Source organism: Electrophorus electricus, chromosome 12 (genome assembly GCF_013358815.1).
Source record: "Electrophorus electricus isolate fEleEle1 chromosome 12, fEleEle1.pri, whole genome shotgun sequence".
Classification (NCBI taxonomy): domain Eukaryota; kingdom Metazoa; phylum Chordata; class Actinopteri; order Gymnotiformes; family Gymnotidae; genus Electrophorus; species Electrophorus electricus.
In genome coordinates this window covers 7,831,445-7,847,636 of record NC_049546.1, presented here as the reverse complement: position 1 = coordinate 7,847,636, position 16,192 = coordinate 7,831,445, and the positions used below count along the sequence as shown (strand labels likewise).

At 39.7% G+C, this 16,192-nt stretch overlaps 1 protein-coding gene across 2 annotated transcripts in view; it reads left to right on the top strand.

Moving 5' to 3' along the window:
- The window catches only part of map1ab (microtubule-associated protein 1Ab), a 36,133-nt gene that overhangs the window by 15,598 nt on the left and 4,343 nt on the right, over nt 1-16,192 (top strand). For both annotated transcript variants that reach the window (XM_027013865.2, XM_027013866.2), the window contains 4 exons: nt 4,115-4,197; nt 4,392-4,529; nt 4,725-15,837; nt 15,930-16,159. In XM_027013865.2, coding sequence (XP_026869666.2) covers nt 4,115-4,197; nt 4,392-4,529; nt 4,725-15,837; nt 15,930-16,159 — 11,564 coding nt within the window. The remainder of the gene's footprint in view (nt 1-4,114; nt 4,198-4,391; nt 4,530-4,724; nt 15,838-15,929; nt 16,160-16,192) is intronic.

The following is a 16,192-nucleotide window of genomic DNA, read 5'->3' as shown; positions in this document are numbered from 1 at the left end:
GTAAACTCTCCAAAGTAAACAGGGTAACATGCCCATCACACCTTAAACAATCCAAAAACGTTATTACTCAGCGTATATCTTACTCTGGACTTTCAATATTTACATTTTATTCAGATGGAAATTATGAGCATATGCTAGATATGTAATGTACAAGTGTAAGAGTTATTTTTTAGCTTAAAACCATTAAGAAGTTGACTGTACATGTTTCCATGTTTTATTGAGACTGACAACTTCAGCTTATGCAGTACAATAAAATAGCTTTTTAGACGCATTGATTCATGACTGAGTGTTCAAGATGCTTTAAAGGAGTTATTGTTTCATGTAAGCTACTGTATACAAGTAAAAAATATTGTTTTTCAGTCTATTTGATGCCAGCTTTCAAATCCAAGCATAAGCCTTCTGTAAATCCTTTCACTGCTTCAGTCTCAGTTCAGTGGTAATACTGTAATACCTGACTTAAGAGACAGAAGAGGCCCTCTCAAACTTACAATCGCAATTATTTTCCTCTACCTTATATCTCACCTTAAGCATAGTCACACAAGGGGATAATTTTAACAATTTTGGGTAGATTTGTTATATTACAGTATGGATGGTAAGTAGCTAGATATAACTAGTAACACACACACACACACACACACACACACACACACACACACACACACACACACACACACACACACACACACACACACACACACACACACACACACACACACAAAATCAGCTAAATACTACTACTAATGGTTCTCAAAGAAAATGTGCTATACCAGGCAAAGCTAAGGAGGATTTGGCCACAAATGTGAAGTAGTAGGTTTGGTGGGGGTTCTGAGCTCATAGTTGGCTTAGATTGAGCCATAGTTTTTTTTTGTCTCTAGGAAACAGTGGAAGTGCACCAAGTATGTGCTCCTGCCCTTTCCTTGTCTTGTCACCATTTTGATCATTTATTTCCTTATTTGTCCTCCCTGTCTCTTTTCTTGTATTCTGGTCTGTTTGTTTTTGTCTTTAATATTCATATTAAGCTTTTCCATTTGGGACTAGTTTGCTAGCAGCCTTGTGTGCTTATGCCTTCATTATAAAAGGTTTGGTGAATCACTAAATAGGGTATTTTGGCTATTTAATTCAACTGAGAATTACAGTTTTTATTACATATGCCAGTTATGTGTAGAAGGCGTGCTCTTCAGTGCCACTAAATACAGATGGTGATTCTGGATTTAGTGACACATCTGCAATTAACATAGATGCTGACTTAGAACATAGAATGTAGAACTGATTTAACAGTAGAATCATTCTGCATTGCCAAATCACAGGTGAAGGATTACATGAAGAAACTGGGGCATTCAGCGCTTATGAAGGTACCCAGAAGGTCAAGTCTAGACTGCAAAAAAAGGGTCTCATGGCTTGACAAAGCCAGGATGTTTTAGATGCAAAGCCTAGCTAATCATAGGATAGACAATGTTTGTTTATTAAACTCCAATGGAGTGTTTATTGGCACTTCATTTCATACTGCTCTGGATCAACACATTTGTCAAAATGAGATTACAGTATACCCATTGCAAACATTATCTTTTTCTGAACTTACTTTCTTGCTTTACAGGGTTCACAAAAAAAGGCCTTAGCCTGTTTTGTTATTTATACGCATTTAAGAGCAAGAGCAAGAGAAATGTTCTGTAGCGTGAGCTCTCACCCTCAATCTGACAGTCATCAAGCACATACCGGAAGGCTTGGCTTTTTCAGCAGCTGAAACAGTGTTGCTGATCACATTCACTACAGCAATATCTCAAGGTTATGTTGGCAAAATTAAACTCACATGATATGATGGCATCAAGTAATGCTCTGGAAAAACATTCGAGTTTCCTCACCTCAGATAAAGCGATTTTTGTTCCTGGCATCCATAGGCCTCTTCCTCTGGGGTGATTATATCTGGAGCAAACTATCTGGAGCAGTGCAGTGGTTTGGTCTGCGTCCTGTCAGTGCTCCGTTTGAGCTTATTTTAACATAGCGCTCTCATTTTGGGTGTTCATGAGTGGATATTTATAGCAAACAGGTCAATTGAGGTAGGACTGTAACGAGACTGCGAGACATGGTTGAGAAATGACCGACTATTTTGCGAAAGCACCAAGGAATATGTTCCTTTAGAAAAGCTGCAGTGATAAGTTATAAACTATTCAAGTGTGAATGCAGAATGAATATACAGTTCAAGCATGTTTCTTCCTCCTGACTGTTACGTAAGATGAAGATCTTCATGGTGAAACAAAAAAGGGATTATTTTATTCAGTGTAAACAAGGAGTTACATCAGTCATCATAATGTTATGTTTTCTCCCTCTCTGAAATGTTGTGAAATAGTGGCATACAGACAACAGAAAAGCTCCCTGAACATCCTTTTTAAAGGTTTACAACACATGCAATTTGACACAAGCCTTGAGATAATGTGAAAAGGATTTATCGTAGATGCTGATTAAGACAGTGGTAAAGTTGCACTGGATTTTAAGATATGATGATTCGGGTGATAAGTAATTAACATACCTGTAATTGCTCAGACACCTTAAAATGTCTGAAAATGTAATATCTTCTACCTATAAGAAGTGGTAACACTGACTGCTGTAGGATCTTCTAGAAGAATCCAGAAGCAATCTTTGACAACCACTATTTCAGGTAGCTTTTGAGTGATAACTTTGCTGAAGTTCTCGAAGCAGCAACAGGAATCTTATTTTGATGTCTCATTGTAGTCTCATTGTAGTCTTTTGTATCTTAAATGTCTTTTTGTTCAAAACTGCTATGTCACTGAATGCCTACAATGCAAATGAATCTTGAGATATTTGTTGAGAATTGTTGACTAATGTTTTACTGCATTCATTTGTATTCTACGTTATTGAATGTTATACAATCCTTTATTATTATATATTACCTGTTATTGCAAATGCTGTACTTCATCGAAATGCCCAATATTAGTTTCCATCTGGGTGATGAAGGCCTTTCTGGGCTCAGGCCAGCTTGAAACCATGCTCTAGTCATGCTGTGTTACTAGCACATATTCCTTCACTAATTCCCACATATAGCCTGATGCCTGATATCATAATAGGCTTTCCACAGCTGCCAAAGATCACATTTGTTTTTGCTGTCCATTGATATGTTGGAAAAGTAAGGATTTTTTTTTTAAGTTGTGACATATGGTTTCCCCACCTCCCACTGTCAGCTATGTATGGATATGCTTTTACAGTTTATTATATTTATTAAACCCACTACTTATCACCATATGCATGGTTGTAATCTAAATGAACTGTAATATTTTGTTAACAATAGATGATGTCTTGAGAATTCTCAGAGTCCTGCTTATTTTCTGCATTGTTCTTCAATGCTACAACATTTGCATGCATTTGTTTTAGCTATAAGCATTACAGTGAATTTGTTCAAGATATCTGTGATTTACTGTAGATTAAAAAGAGATATACTACGCAATGGTATTCATTCTGCCTGAAGTTTGCTCATTTACTTCAACAAATGCAGTTGCTGCTAGTAACCTTAGTGCTTCAATGCGTTTTCCCATTCACGACACTGTTCTTAAGGGGCGTGAAGATTAATATGACAATAAAGCTGCACTGAGCACTGCAGTAACTTGCTTATGGATGCCTCACTTGAAATTCAATGAGTCAGCAAAAATGTAGCATGAACTAATGCATTGTTGATTAGATTTGAATGAATGTTTTATGTGCAGTCTTCAGTTCACTTTATCTGAATCATACTTAACAGACGCCTTAACAGAAACTTAGCAGACGTGTTTAGTGTTAAGTGAGAATTTACATGATTCTTGTGATTGAATGCATATTTTTTTATTTTGTAGTCAGAAATGAGCATAGAGCACTAAGCGGTATATCTGTGGTGATGGAATTTCACAAACCTTCAGTGCTGTTATTTAGGATTTGTTTGAACTTATTTATTTGCAGATCAAACAACTGGTTTTTATTTGATGGCATAGTCATATATTGGTATATTGCTTTACTGAATCTTCTTTTATAAATGACATTATTATGAAATCAAATCAAATAAGGATTTTTTTTTCTTTACTGCAAAAAAAAAACCTATATCAGCAGTAAAATCTTTGCATGCATCTTTCAGGACAAAGGACTCTGCACCACAGAAGTGATGTACTCGAGACAGTTGTCTTAGTCAATCCATCAGAGGATACAGTTCTTTCAGAGGTAGGACACTGTTGAAAACACACGTTTATGGAGTTTGACTTTTTTTTTTTTATCCAATTATGAACACAAAATTTCTGAAACATAGGTTATTGGACTACCAGGTATATACTTATTTGACCTGCCAAAACACAAAGGCAAAGCAGTTCTGTAATGACTCTTTTAAATACCCTCTGTATGTCTTGCCTTTGTCCTAGATCCATTCTCTTGTGTCTGACCCAGCTGTGCACAAGCTACTGGTCCTGAGTGGGCAAAACTCAGACCAAGGTGACCTGGTTCTTCAAACTGGAGTATTTACTTCTCAAGCCTTTTTACGTGTCTTTGCTGATCCCGGGGTAAGTTAGAGGCCTTTCAACTTTTAGTCTTTAGTACACAACATATTGTCTAGGCTAATGTAATTTCTGTCAAACATACATTGCCTTATTTGAATTGATTTATCATGGATCTGAAAAAAAAGATTAGATTAATATTTTACCGGTTTTTGATTACTACTCTGCATTTTGCTTCTTTCTTGCTTTCACCACATGTAGGTCACTAACCTGCAGGAAAAAGTTGACCCAGGGCAGCGGGAAACACTCACTGTGTCGTGCCGACTTGAGGCAGGTTGGACGTCTCTGGGGCAACACTTAAGCAAATTTTTGGACTACAAATTGAATCCTGTGCCAATACTCCCCAAAATGGATGGCGTCACAGAGTTCACAGAGTACATTTCTGAGACAGTAGATGTGCCATCTCCTTTTGACCTGCTTGAACCACCAACTTCTGGAGGATTCCTGAAACTGTCCAAACCTTGCTGCTACATCTTCCCTGGTGGAAGAGGAGACTCTGCACTTTTTGCCGTCAATGGCTTCAACATTTTGATTGATGGTGGCTCTGAGAGAAGATCATGCTTCTGGAAGCTTGTTAGACACTTGGATCGTATTGATTCAATTCTGCTCACCCACATTGGTGCTGACAACCTCCCAGGTATCAATGGGCTCCTTCAGAGGAAGATAGCAGAGCAGGAGGAAGAACAATCTCAAGGCTCCACTACTTACAGTGATTGGATGAAAAACCTAATCTCACCAGAACTTGGAGTTGTGTTCTTCAATGTTCCAGAGAAGCTACGCACATCTGAGTCAAACTTGAAAGTTAAGCGTAGTATTGAAGAGGCATCTCTTACATTGCAGTACCTCAATAAGCTTGGAATTAGGTCTGAACCTCTTTTCCGAGTAGTTAGTAATACGATTGAACCCATCACGCTTTTTCATAAAATGGGTGTGGGAAGGCTAGATATGTTTGTCCTCAATCCTGTGAAGGATAGTAAGGAAATGCAGTTTTTGATGCAGAAGTGGGCTGGTAACAGCAAGGCTAAAACTGGAATTGTGCTCCCCAACGGAAAGGAGGGAGAAATATCTGTGCCGTACTTAACATCTATTACAGCACTTGTGGTGTGGCTTCCTGCCAGCCCAACAGAGAAGATTGTCAGAGTTCTGTTCCCTGGCAATGCACCACAAAATAAAATCCTTGAAGGGCTTGAAAAGCTTAAACACCTTGATTTTCTGAGATATCCTGTAGCTACACAAAAGGATATAGCCTCTGGAATCTCAGCATCTGCTGTAAAACAGACAAAGTTAAAGCAAAGGACTGACAGCAAAGAAAGTCTTAAGTCTCCCAAGACGCATACACCTACAAAGACCAGTAAGAAAGAAATTGATGTACAGGAGGACACATCCATTCTTGAGACAAAGAGTGATTCTGTCAAGGAGAATAAGTCTGAAAAGAAAGAGGAGAAAAAACACACAAAACCACTGAAACCAAAATCTGAGGTAATAGAAAAGAAAAGATTGCTGAAAGAGAAATCACTGAAAAAATACACTAAAGAAAGAGCATCCAAAATGGATGAGAAAAGAGACAAGGAAAAGAAAGAGCTCAAGAAAGAAAAACGTGAAATAAAAAAAGATGACTTGGTAAAAAAAGATGAGAAAAAAATAAAGGGCAAGGATGTTTTAAAACCAGAACTAAGGAAAATCACCAAGCCTGATCTAAAACCATTTACACCAGAGGTCAGGAAGACTCTTCACAAAGCCAAAACCCAAGGAAAACCAAAAACAATAAAGAGCAAGACTGCTAAAGTGGAAAATGCAGAAACTGTGTCAGAACCAAGTACTGAGAAAGCCAAGACTGAGATTCAAGAGAATGGAACAGGGGAAGTCAAATCTATTCTTTCAACTCCAGAAGATTTGACAAGGGATTTTGAGGAGTTGCAAGAAAAGAAACCAACTGAACTGATACTCCAGCCTGAGAAAGATGAAAGTGCCATTCCATCTTCAAAACCATCTGATGAAGAATTGGGCCCCAGTACTGACACTGCTGATGAGAAAGTGGAGGCCATTGTTTCTCAAACTGCACCACATATCCAGGAACCAAAAGTTTCAGAGAAAGATGAATTGCCAGTAACTGTAGAAATGAAGGGAGAAACTGAGGAAGTTGCAGAGGAGCAACAGACACTGGAAGGTGATAAATTTGAGGATGAAGGCACTGCCATAGAGGATGAAGATGAGGAGGAGGAGGAAGTGCTGACCATTGAAAAGAAAACAATAGAGGAGGAAGAGGACATGGGTATAGGAGATGAAGAAGATGAAGGGGTAGGAAAGGACAGCAAAGATTTAGAGGGAGTTGATAGAAAACATGAGGTCGAGGAAATGGAAAAGCATCGAGGCAAAGAAGAAATTACAAACATTGCAAAGACTGAAGTTAAAGAAGGGCAGGTGGAAGATGAATATGTCATTGAAAAAGCAGAGCTAGAGGAGGCAGAGGATTTAGATGCCATTGCAGATGAAGAAATCAAAGAGGGTGCAGACAAAAAGGTCACAAAGGAATGGGAGTGCAAAACAGGTGAGGAGACCCAGCTGGCCAAAGAGGATGAGGATGCATACCTGTCCAATATGGGTGTGGTGACAGCTGGAATTACCTCAACAGTCCAAGGAGCGGCTGCAGCAGAGAGCTTATCATATATTCAGGATGAGACCATACCCGGTTACTCAGAAACTGAGCAGACAATTTCAGATGAGGAGATTCATGAGGAATCTGAGGATAGGATACCTCACCTTCAGTATGAAGTTGGAACCTATGATGTCTCAGTCCCAGATCAAACAGGTTCCTTTGATGCAATCCATGGCATGAAGGAAATGCAAGCAATGGGTGATGGAACAGCAAAAGCATTTATGGGTATTCAAGAACCTGCTATTTCAGTGTATACTAGCATAATAGCAGCTCCATTGGCAGAGGAGGAACATGTCTCATCAGCTACATCAATCACAGAGTATGACAAACTTTCCTCTTTTCCAACATCTGTTACTGAGGATCAGTCAGTGGCATCTGTCACAGCACCTCAGTCTGAAGACACCGGAAAGAGCTCACTACTTCTGGACACAGTAAATAGAGTACATCCCATAACCCAAACAGAAGTTACCCAAGGAAAAGATTATTTGCACTCTGCTGGAAGCATCTCTCCAACATCCTCCCTGGAAGAGGACAAGTGTTTCAAATCGCCTCCTTCAGAGGAATGTCCAGCCCTTCCCTTAGAGGGAAAACCCAAAGGAGTTGAAACTACTCCCCACTATGATGAAGAGGAGGATGATGAGTATGAAGATCAAACACCAAATGTTGATATTTCACTTGGCAAGTTACAGGAAAGTTATACAATCTCCCATAAACTCCAAGAGAGAGACAAAGAAGTTGGCAGGCCCAAAAGTCCTGAGCCTTCATCTTTGGAGTCTGCTCTGGATCAAAAATCAGTGTCCCCACCTGAGCTGGCAGAAAAAACAGTGCCAACATTTAAAGAAGATGCAGCCTCTGAGGTCATTGAAAAAACACACTCTACATTTCCTGTGACTTCTAAGCCACTAGTTTCAGAGTCCAGTGGTTTTCCAGAGGCAGATGACCGATGCTTCAGCCCAGATGACAGCACTGTTAAAATGGCCTCTCCTACACAATCTGGACCACCTAGTGCCACCCACTCTCCACTTCATGCATCACCTGTGGAAGGTAAAGCCAGTATATTCCCTGAACAGCTGGAACAAGACATGGAGAAGAAAATCTGCCCCCCTGAGTTTAAACTTGAAAAAGAGAGTAAGAAACCAAGAATATTAACTGATGAGGTTGAGCAACATGAACCAGACACAGTTATTAAAACAGATGGAAAAGAAGCTCATAAAGCAGAAGAGAAGAGTCAGACTGCATTGAAAGAGGAAGAGATGTATCAAATGCAAGAGAAAAAAGAGCCCACTGCTGTAACAACTGCACTGACTACAAAGGAGGAATCCTCATTTAAAGAAGAAGATCTCGACGATTTACCTGCAGAGAAAATAATTGAAGGGCTGATGGTACAAACAAGCAGAGAAGAGCCTGAGGATAAATATGAAGGTGATTTCAGTTTTTATAGCAAAGCCAAAATTGCAGAAGAAAGGGAGGGCCAGTTCCTTGATGATCGTGATTATGTTGATGAATCACTTGGTGTTTCAACTTCTGTAGAAGAAGAAGAGAAAAAAGAAAAAGAAAAAGAGCTTTATGAAGATGAGAAAGAGGATGCAGAGGAAAAAGAAGAAGGAGGTTATCAGAAGACCTCACTACTAGAGACAGATAAGGAAGCAGCTGTGTCAATTTTAGAATCAAAAGAAAAGCAATCTGATATATCACAGCAGCAAGGTATAATTTTAGGATCTGTGAAAAAAGATGATATCCCAAAAGTGGATTCCCAAACTGTGATATCTCAAAAAAATCATGAAAAATCAGATGTAGCCCCTAAACAAGATAAAGAATCTAAAGAGAAACAAGTTGAGGAAATCAGATATCATTTCTTGGAGTCTAAACCAGAAAAAGATGGTTTGTCCTTTAAGGAGGATGATGAATCCAACAAGAGGGATGTGGCCAGTAAACAAACTGAAGATTTACATTTAACAGATGCAAGAGCCCAGACATTTGCAGTGGATGAATCTATAACAAAACAATCAAAAGAGGAACAACCTGATGAATCAACTGCACCTGAAAATTTAGATAAAGTGAATCAGATAACTGACAAGACAATAGAAATTATTAAAACCACAATTGTGCCACCAGCATTAGAAGATACAGATGCATCCCACACAACTGAGCCAGAAGCTAAACAAAAGGAGATAGAAGTAATAAAATCTCAGGTGTTAGCTTTGGAAAAAACAGAAATGATTTCTAAAGAGCATGTGAAAGATTCTCTCATCCCATTGACACCAGAAAAAACAGATCTCGTAGCCAAAACTGATCAAGAATATAAAGATGCAACAACAGGAGATATCAAAACTCAAAAACAGGAAGCAGATTCATTTGAACATATCTCTTCAGAAACAGATTATAAATCAAAAGATATGCATGTAGTAGAGAGTGATTCAAAAACAGATTTCACATCCAAACAGGTTCAAGAATCTAGGGAAAAACAAAAGGAAGAAATGCAGATTCTGTCAGCTGAGACACATGTACTCTCCAAAGGTGAGGAAGAACCTACAAAGAAGTCTGCAGATGACACTCTGTCAACTACAAGAACGTTAGAGGAACCATACACATCATCTCAAATTGATTTTGAACCTAAAGAAAAGCTAATTGATAAAACAAGCCATCCTGAAATCTCAAAGTCTGATTCAGAAGACTCAGAATCAATCTACAAATCTGACCAAGAATTTAAACACACATTTCCAGAAGAAATAAAATTTCAAATGGAGACATCATTTTCAGAAAAAAGAGATATGTCATTAAAATCTGTTCTTGAATCAAAAGATGAACATTTAAAAGAGAGCCAGCCTGAAGCTCAGTCAGAGGACTCAGATTTAAAAATGAAAGATAAACAAATATCTAAGGAGAAACAGAACGAGGAAACTGTGCCTCAGAAGCTGGAGCCAGATGTAATGTTGAAACACAGTAAGGAATCCACAGAGAAGCATGAAGAAGAAATCAAATCTATAGCACAGCTTGGTTCAGAAAAGTCAGACATACCTTCAAAGATAGATTATGAATCTAAAATGTTGGGTACATCTGAAACATCCATAGTTATAAAACAAACAGATTCAGTTTGCATAACAGATCAAGAATCTAAAGATAAAGAAGACATACAATTCCAAACACAGTTCACTTCAGAAATAACAGATACAATCACTGAGGACAAACATGCACAGCAGACACAGACTGCTTTCACATCAGAGATTACAGTAACAACAGATGATGAGAAATCTAAAGATAAGATAATGGACGACATCAAATGTCATTTACCACTATCGGCTCTTGAAAAAACAGATGCTGATCCAAAAGTAGATCATGAACCTAAGGATAAAGATATAGCTGATGACCAATCCCAAGTCTTCAAATATATACCTGAGAGGACTGATTCAGTATATAAAGGGGATAAAGAATCTAAAGACAAACAAGTAGAAGAGGTCCTTTTTCAGAAACCTGAATCAGTTTCAGAAAGGACTGCTGTGGCATCTGACAAAGATCAAGAAACTAAAGAAATACATGTGAAAGAGAGCAAACAGTTTTTGGAATCATTGCCTGAAGGAACAGATAGCATTTCTAAATCTGATCAACCTGATGAGAGGCAAAAAGAAAGTTTATATCCTGTATATGATGAAACAGTCTCATCAAAACTTGAATTGGCATCCAAAGAGACACATTTAAAAGAGAGTCCAATCAAGTATTTACCCGAACAATTTTCTTTACCTGGGTCAGATTCAACAGTGGATTCTAAACTTGATTTAGAATCTAAGAAAGCACTTATAAAAGAGGCTATAGTAAAACAGGAAATCCCAGCAATGCTACATCAAGAACCTGAGAAATCGGCTCTAGAAGAATCTCCAAAACAAACGTCATTATCAAGTTCTGAGGCAGAAGATCTGGAATATCCAGATACAGACCTTGTATCCAGAACACAACTGCAAGAAGAAAGTCAGAAACATATGCTGTCAGTGTATGATACCTTACCATCAGTAACAGAAAAAATGGACATTAGTGCTAAGTTGAATTTAGAATATAAAGAGAAGTGTCTTGAGGCAATTAAACCTGAAGCTTCACTGTCCATATCTAAAGAAACAGAGAATGGCTCCAAATTTCCATCAAAGTATTCAGATCATGAAGAAAGTACAGAGGAGGATGAAGGAGATGCTGTCTGCATGGGAGGTGCAGGTTCAAGACCACTATCAGTAGAACCATGGGCCTCAGACAAAACAAAGGAAAGTGGCACAGATCAAACACCATCCATAACAGGCACTGTAAAAGAGGAACTGTCAGGTCAATTAGATGAACCGAAGACCACATTGCTGTCCACAGTAGGTGAAGATTTTAGTTCTGTGTCACGATCAGAACTCTTGACCCATGCCATCAGTCAGCCAAGTGTTGAGGAGTCTAAAAAGCTGGAAACACAGGTCTCCTCAGCAGACACAGTGAAACCTGAGAAGGAATTGGAGAGAGAAATGGAAAGAGAGCGAGAGATGGCCTCTCCAGGGTTAGAAATGTCATCTTTACATTTTCAAAAAACAGACAGTGCTAATAAAAAGCATTCCGAAAGGGCTGCCGATAGAGAGACAAAACCAGAGAAAGAAAAAAAGGATGACAGCATTACCTGCCAACTAGAAAAGGGTAGCTATGAGCCATCTAAATATGAACCCTATGAAAAGCCTATCTCAAAGGGCCTTGACAAAGACAGAAAGGATAAAGACAAATATCCTAATCTTGAGGTAGATGTAGATGACAATAGAAGGGTTAGCCAGTCATCCCTGCTTGAAGCAGCATGTAACATAGATGAACAAAGTGATGAAGAACCAGTATCATTCAGCAAAGTTGATTACCATACCTCTTTCTCAGAGATGAAAGCAGGTATTTTGAGTGGGCCCAGTACCTGCTCAGAACAAGATAATAAGGTGAGTTACCAAGAAGAATTGTTAGATAGAGAGAGATTAGATACACCTTACATGGACAAGAGTTTTACCTATGTGGAGACCTATGACAACAGAATCACCCCTACATCTGGATCAAGTTCCTTGTCGTCCAGTGACTTCCAAGACAGATCAGAGAAATTGGTGAGGGAAGAGAAAGAGAAAGAGAAGGAGACTAGCAAGGAGGGCACCTCTCTTCATAGAGAGGAAGAAAAAGATGCTGGAGCAGAGCTGTCGATAAAAAAGCCTTGCACCTCTGCCTCCAATCTGTCACAGCCTGATGAATCCGAAACTGAGAAAGAGTATTCTCATACAGAGGCCAGTGATGATTCTGTGACATCTGTTAAATCTGAGGCATTTGTGGCTGTTGGAATTACTAAACAAGGGCTGCTTTCTCCATCACAAGATCAGTTAACCCTTCAGACATCAGTGCCCTCAACCTCAGCCCATATTGAGAGTGTACCAGAGAGTCAAGCCATAAAAAGGGAAGATAAAGTAGACACAGAGTCAGCTAAGCAACTAAAGATAGATTCATCTGTCAGCAAAGAAGGCCCATTTTCCTCTGTTCATCACTCCCCACCAGAGAAAATTCTTAGTCAGTCATTTCCTGAGAATCTAGATAATCAGGTTTCTGCTGCTGCTTGTGCTGACGTACCTCATGTTGATGACAATGTTCTTGCATCGGAGAGCACAAGCAGCGCAAGCTGTCATACTAGCAAATCATCGTTTGCAAGTGGAGAAATAGAAGCATACCCAATTAAAAGTCAGATGATACTGGCAGAAGAAGAGGATGATTATGAGGATGAAGATGAGGAAGGTGAAGAAGATGAAGTCAGTGATGTGGATATGGAAAAAGGAGCCCGGGAAATGTCAGAGAAAGAGTCTAAAGCAACATCTGATGATGCTAGTGATACATTAAGTAAGACAAAACAAGAGGAAAAGGAGAAGCAGTCATACAAATTGAAGGAAAAGTGGGAGGAGGGCAGTGCATCAGGAGCTACAGGAGAGACTTTGGAAGAAGAGACAGCTGAATCAATTACTAAAGTCATAGGTAGCACCTCTTCTTCTCTATGTCAAGATGACTCTGAAAAGGGTGCGACAATTACAGCAGGGCCTGCATCTGTTCTGAGGTACCATCAGGATCCTGACAGCAAGGAAGCCGAGCAGTCAGTGGAAAAAGACGGCAATGTACAATCTCCTGAACTGAGCAAGACAAAAATTAAAGAAGAATGTGATATGCAGATCTCTGATAAAAAGCCAGAGGAAGTAGAATTCATGGAGAGTGTCCAGATAGCTATATCTGATGCAGCTCAGTCTTTATCTTCATCTTCTACTTATTCTTCATCAACATCAGCCTCATATTCAACAGGGCAACACATTAGAGAGGGGTTGGAGAGCCCTATTACTATGCACAGTTCTCATTTGAGAACAGATGCAGATAGTATATCATATGAGTACTCTTCTCTCAAAGAAGAGGAATCTTTAGCAATGGATTTAAGCTCTGGGGTGCAGTCAAGAGATGAATACATGGAAGTCTCTGAAAGGCTCACACCTGTAACAACAACAGCTGAGTCAATATCCAGTCTTGCAAGGTTTTCTCCACTCAGTCCACTAGAGGAGAGCAAATCTTTCGTTCAAGACCAAACATCATCAGCAGAGGAGAAGTCAGAGGATGATACAAGAAGTATTAAATCAGACAAAGATCAGCCCTCCAACCAAACAGAAATGTGTGTGACTGAACCACAGTTCTCAAAATTACCTGAATCATCCAAACCTCCACCACTACAGGCTGAAGTAGTTTCTGCTACACCAGTTATGTTTAATATTGCTCCTTTAAAGAAAGCTGACACAGCAGACAGATTCTTCCAGGAAGAATCCTCTGACATGGAGTCAGAGGATCATGCAAGCAGTACAGAGGAAGGAACTTTACCCTGTAGAATTGAATGTGATAGCCCTGCACATCACGATCAAAAATTAAGTATGCAGTCACTATGTGAACAACCAGCTGATCTGAAAGCCACAACTACAGATATCCTTGATGAGTCTAATCTGCAGATACACACACAACAGCAGACTGTGGTAGGGTCATCAAATGGGCCATCAGAAGTTTGCCTAAGTTCTCAAGCTGTTTCAAGTAAAATTAGTGAAACACTTGGAGCTGGCACCATGGACCAACCAGATACAAATCAAGTGGAGGTAGAAAAACATAAGGAAAAGAAGAAAGATGAGTTTAAGAAGGAATATGAGGGACATGATGCTAAAAAAGTGAAAGAAGATCAAGCAGACCAGCAAAAAGAGGAGAGAGAAAAATGCAAAATCGAGGGAAAACAGGAAATCATGCAGAGGAAGGAGAACATGGATGATAAGAAAGAAGGAAAGGGGGATGAAGAGAGATCAGTAGATGATAAACTGAAACAGGAACAGACTCATATTAAAACAACAGGACTAGAGATGAAAATTGAAGATTTGAAAGAAAAAGCTATGGAAGAAAAGGAGAGTATAGAGAAAGAACAGATGGAAAAAATAAAAGAAAATATAGAGTCCAAAGAAGAAACACGAGAGGGGACGTATCCACCAAAAGAAGAGTTGTCAGGAAAAGATACTGAGAAAACACATGAGTCGATTAAAAAAACCTCTTCTGAAATAAGGGAGGAGTCAAGTTTAAGACCAGCAGGACCTGGTGATAAAGTGGATGTGCTGGAACATGACTCAAAAGAACAGAAAGATCAAACACTGCTTGTATCTCATTCTGCAGGTGAAGAGGTCGCATGCTCCAAGACCTCCAAAAAGTCAGAAGATGATTTAACTCGACCCTCTGATCTTTGCATGGAGACAAGCTCCTCTCAGTCACCTCCATTATACAAACACCACAAAGGGGAACTCTCCCCTTCATTTATTAACCCGAGCCCACACCATTTATCCAGTGAGGAGGGAGAAGAGGATGCGGGAAGTGACTGCTCCAAGGAAGATGACTTTGATGATGAACGTGAGCAGCATTCTGTTAAAAGGAGATCTCACAAGCAGCAGCGTCACCATGCCCACAGCCACCATGGAGACAGCAAGGAGAGCTCCCACTCCCATCCTAGTGGCATAGCAACTGGACATGGTGTATCACTAGCAGGAGAAGAAACCCCTCCCACCTCTCTGAGTGAGTCACTTCCCTCTCAGTCTGACTCAGATGTACCACCTGAGACTGAGGAGTGTCCATCCATCACAGCTGAAGGAAACCTTGACTCAGATGAAGATGCAGAGCATCTACCAGTGGACAAAATGTCTGCCAGTAGTGGATGTGGTGGAGGTCACCATTCAACCTCTCCAAGGAGCCATGATCCCTCACCAGTCCCAATGAAAGACCCTGTTCCTCAACCACCCCACCCTGATGTGTGTATGGTAGACCCAGAAGCACTTGTTAATGCCCAAAGCCACACAGAGCGACCTCTCAAGAAAGACCTTAAAACCAACAAAGGATTAAAGAAGAACCTAGGGAAGCCAAAGTCTGCATCTCCAGCACGTAAAAGTGAATCAAGGACCAGACGGTCCACAACCCCTATAAAACAAGCATTTAAAGACTCCTCACCTCATGGTCCTCCTCTTAAAAGATTAGATTCTGAAAAGACACTCCATTTGTCTCGAACATCTGATTTCCAGGTTTCTAAGGGAGATAACTATCCAGGAAAAGGGCTTGTTAATGGTGTAAAGAGCAATACAGGTATGTTTCTTAATGGTTGCAGCCCCATTTAAATAAATCAAATTCAACATAAATTCATATCCTAATAATTTTGCTATGATTGGCTCTTTTAGGCTCCAACCAAAAGTCCAGCTCTGGTATTTCCCCTGGACCACCTTTCTACGTCGATCTTGCCTACATTCCAAATCACTGCAGTGCGAAAAATGTTGACCAAGAATTTTTTAAGCGAGTGCGTGCTACATACTATGTTGTGAGTGGAAATGACCCAGGGAGTGGAGAGCCCAGCCGTGGAGTTCTGGATGCTCTGCTTGAAGGCAAAGCACAGTGGGGAACCAATCTTCAGGTACTTTGTGCGCAAAAAGTAAATGTTGACTTA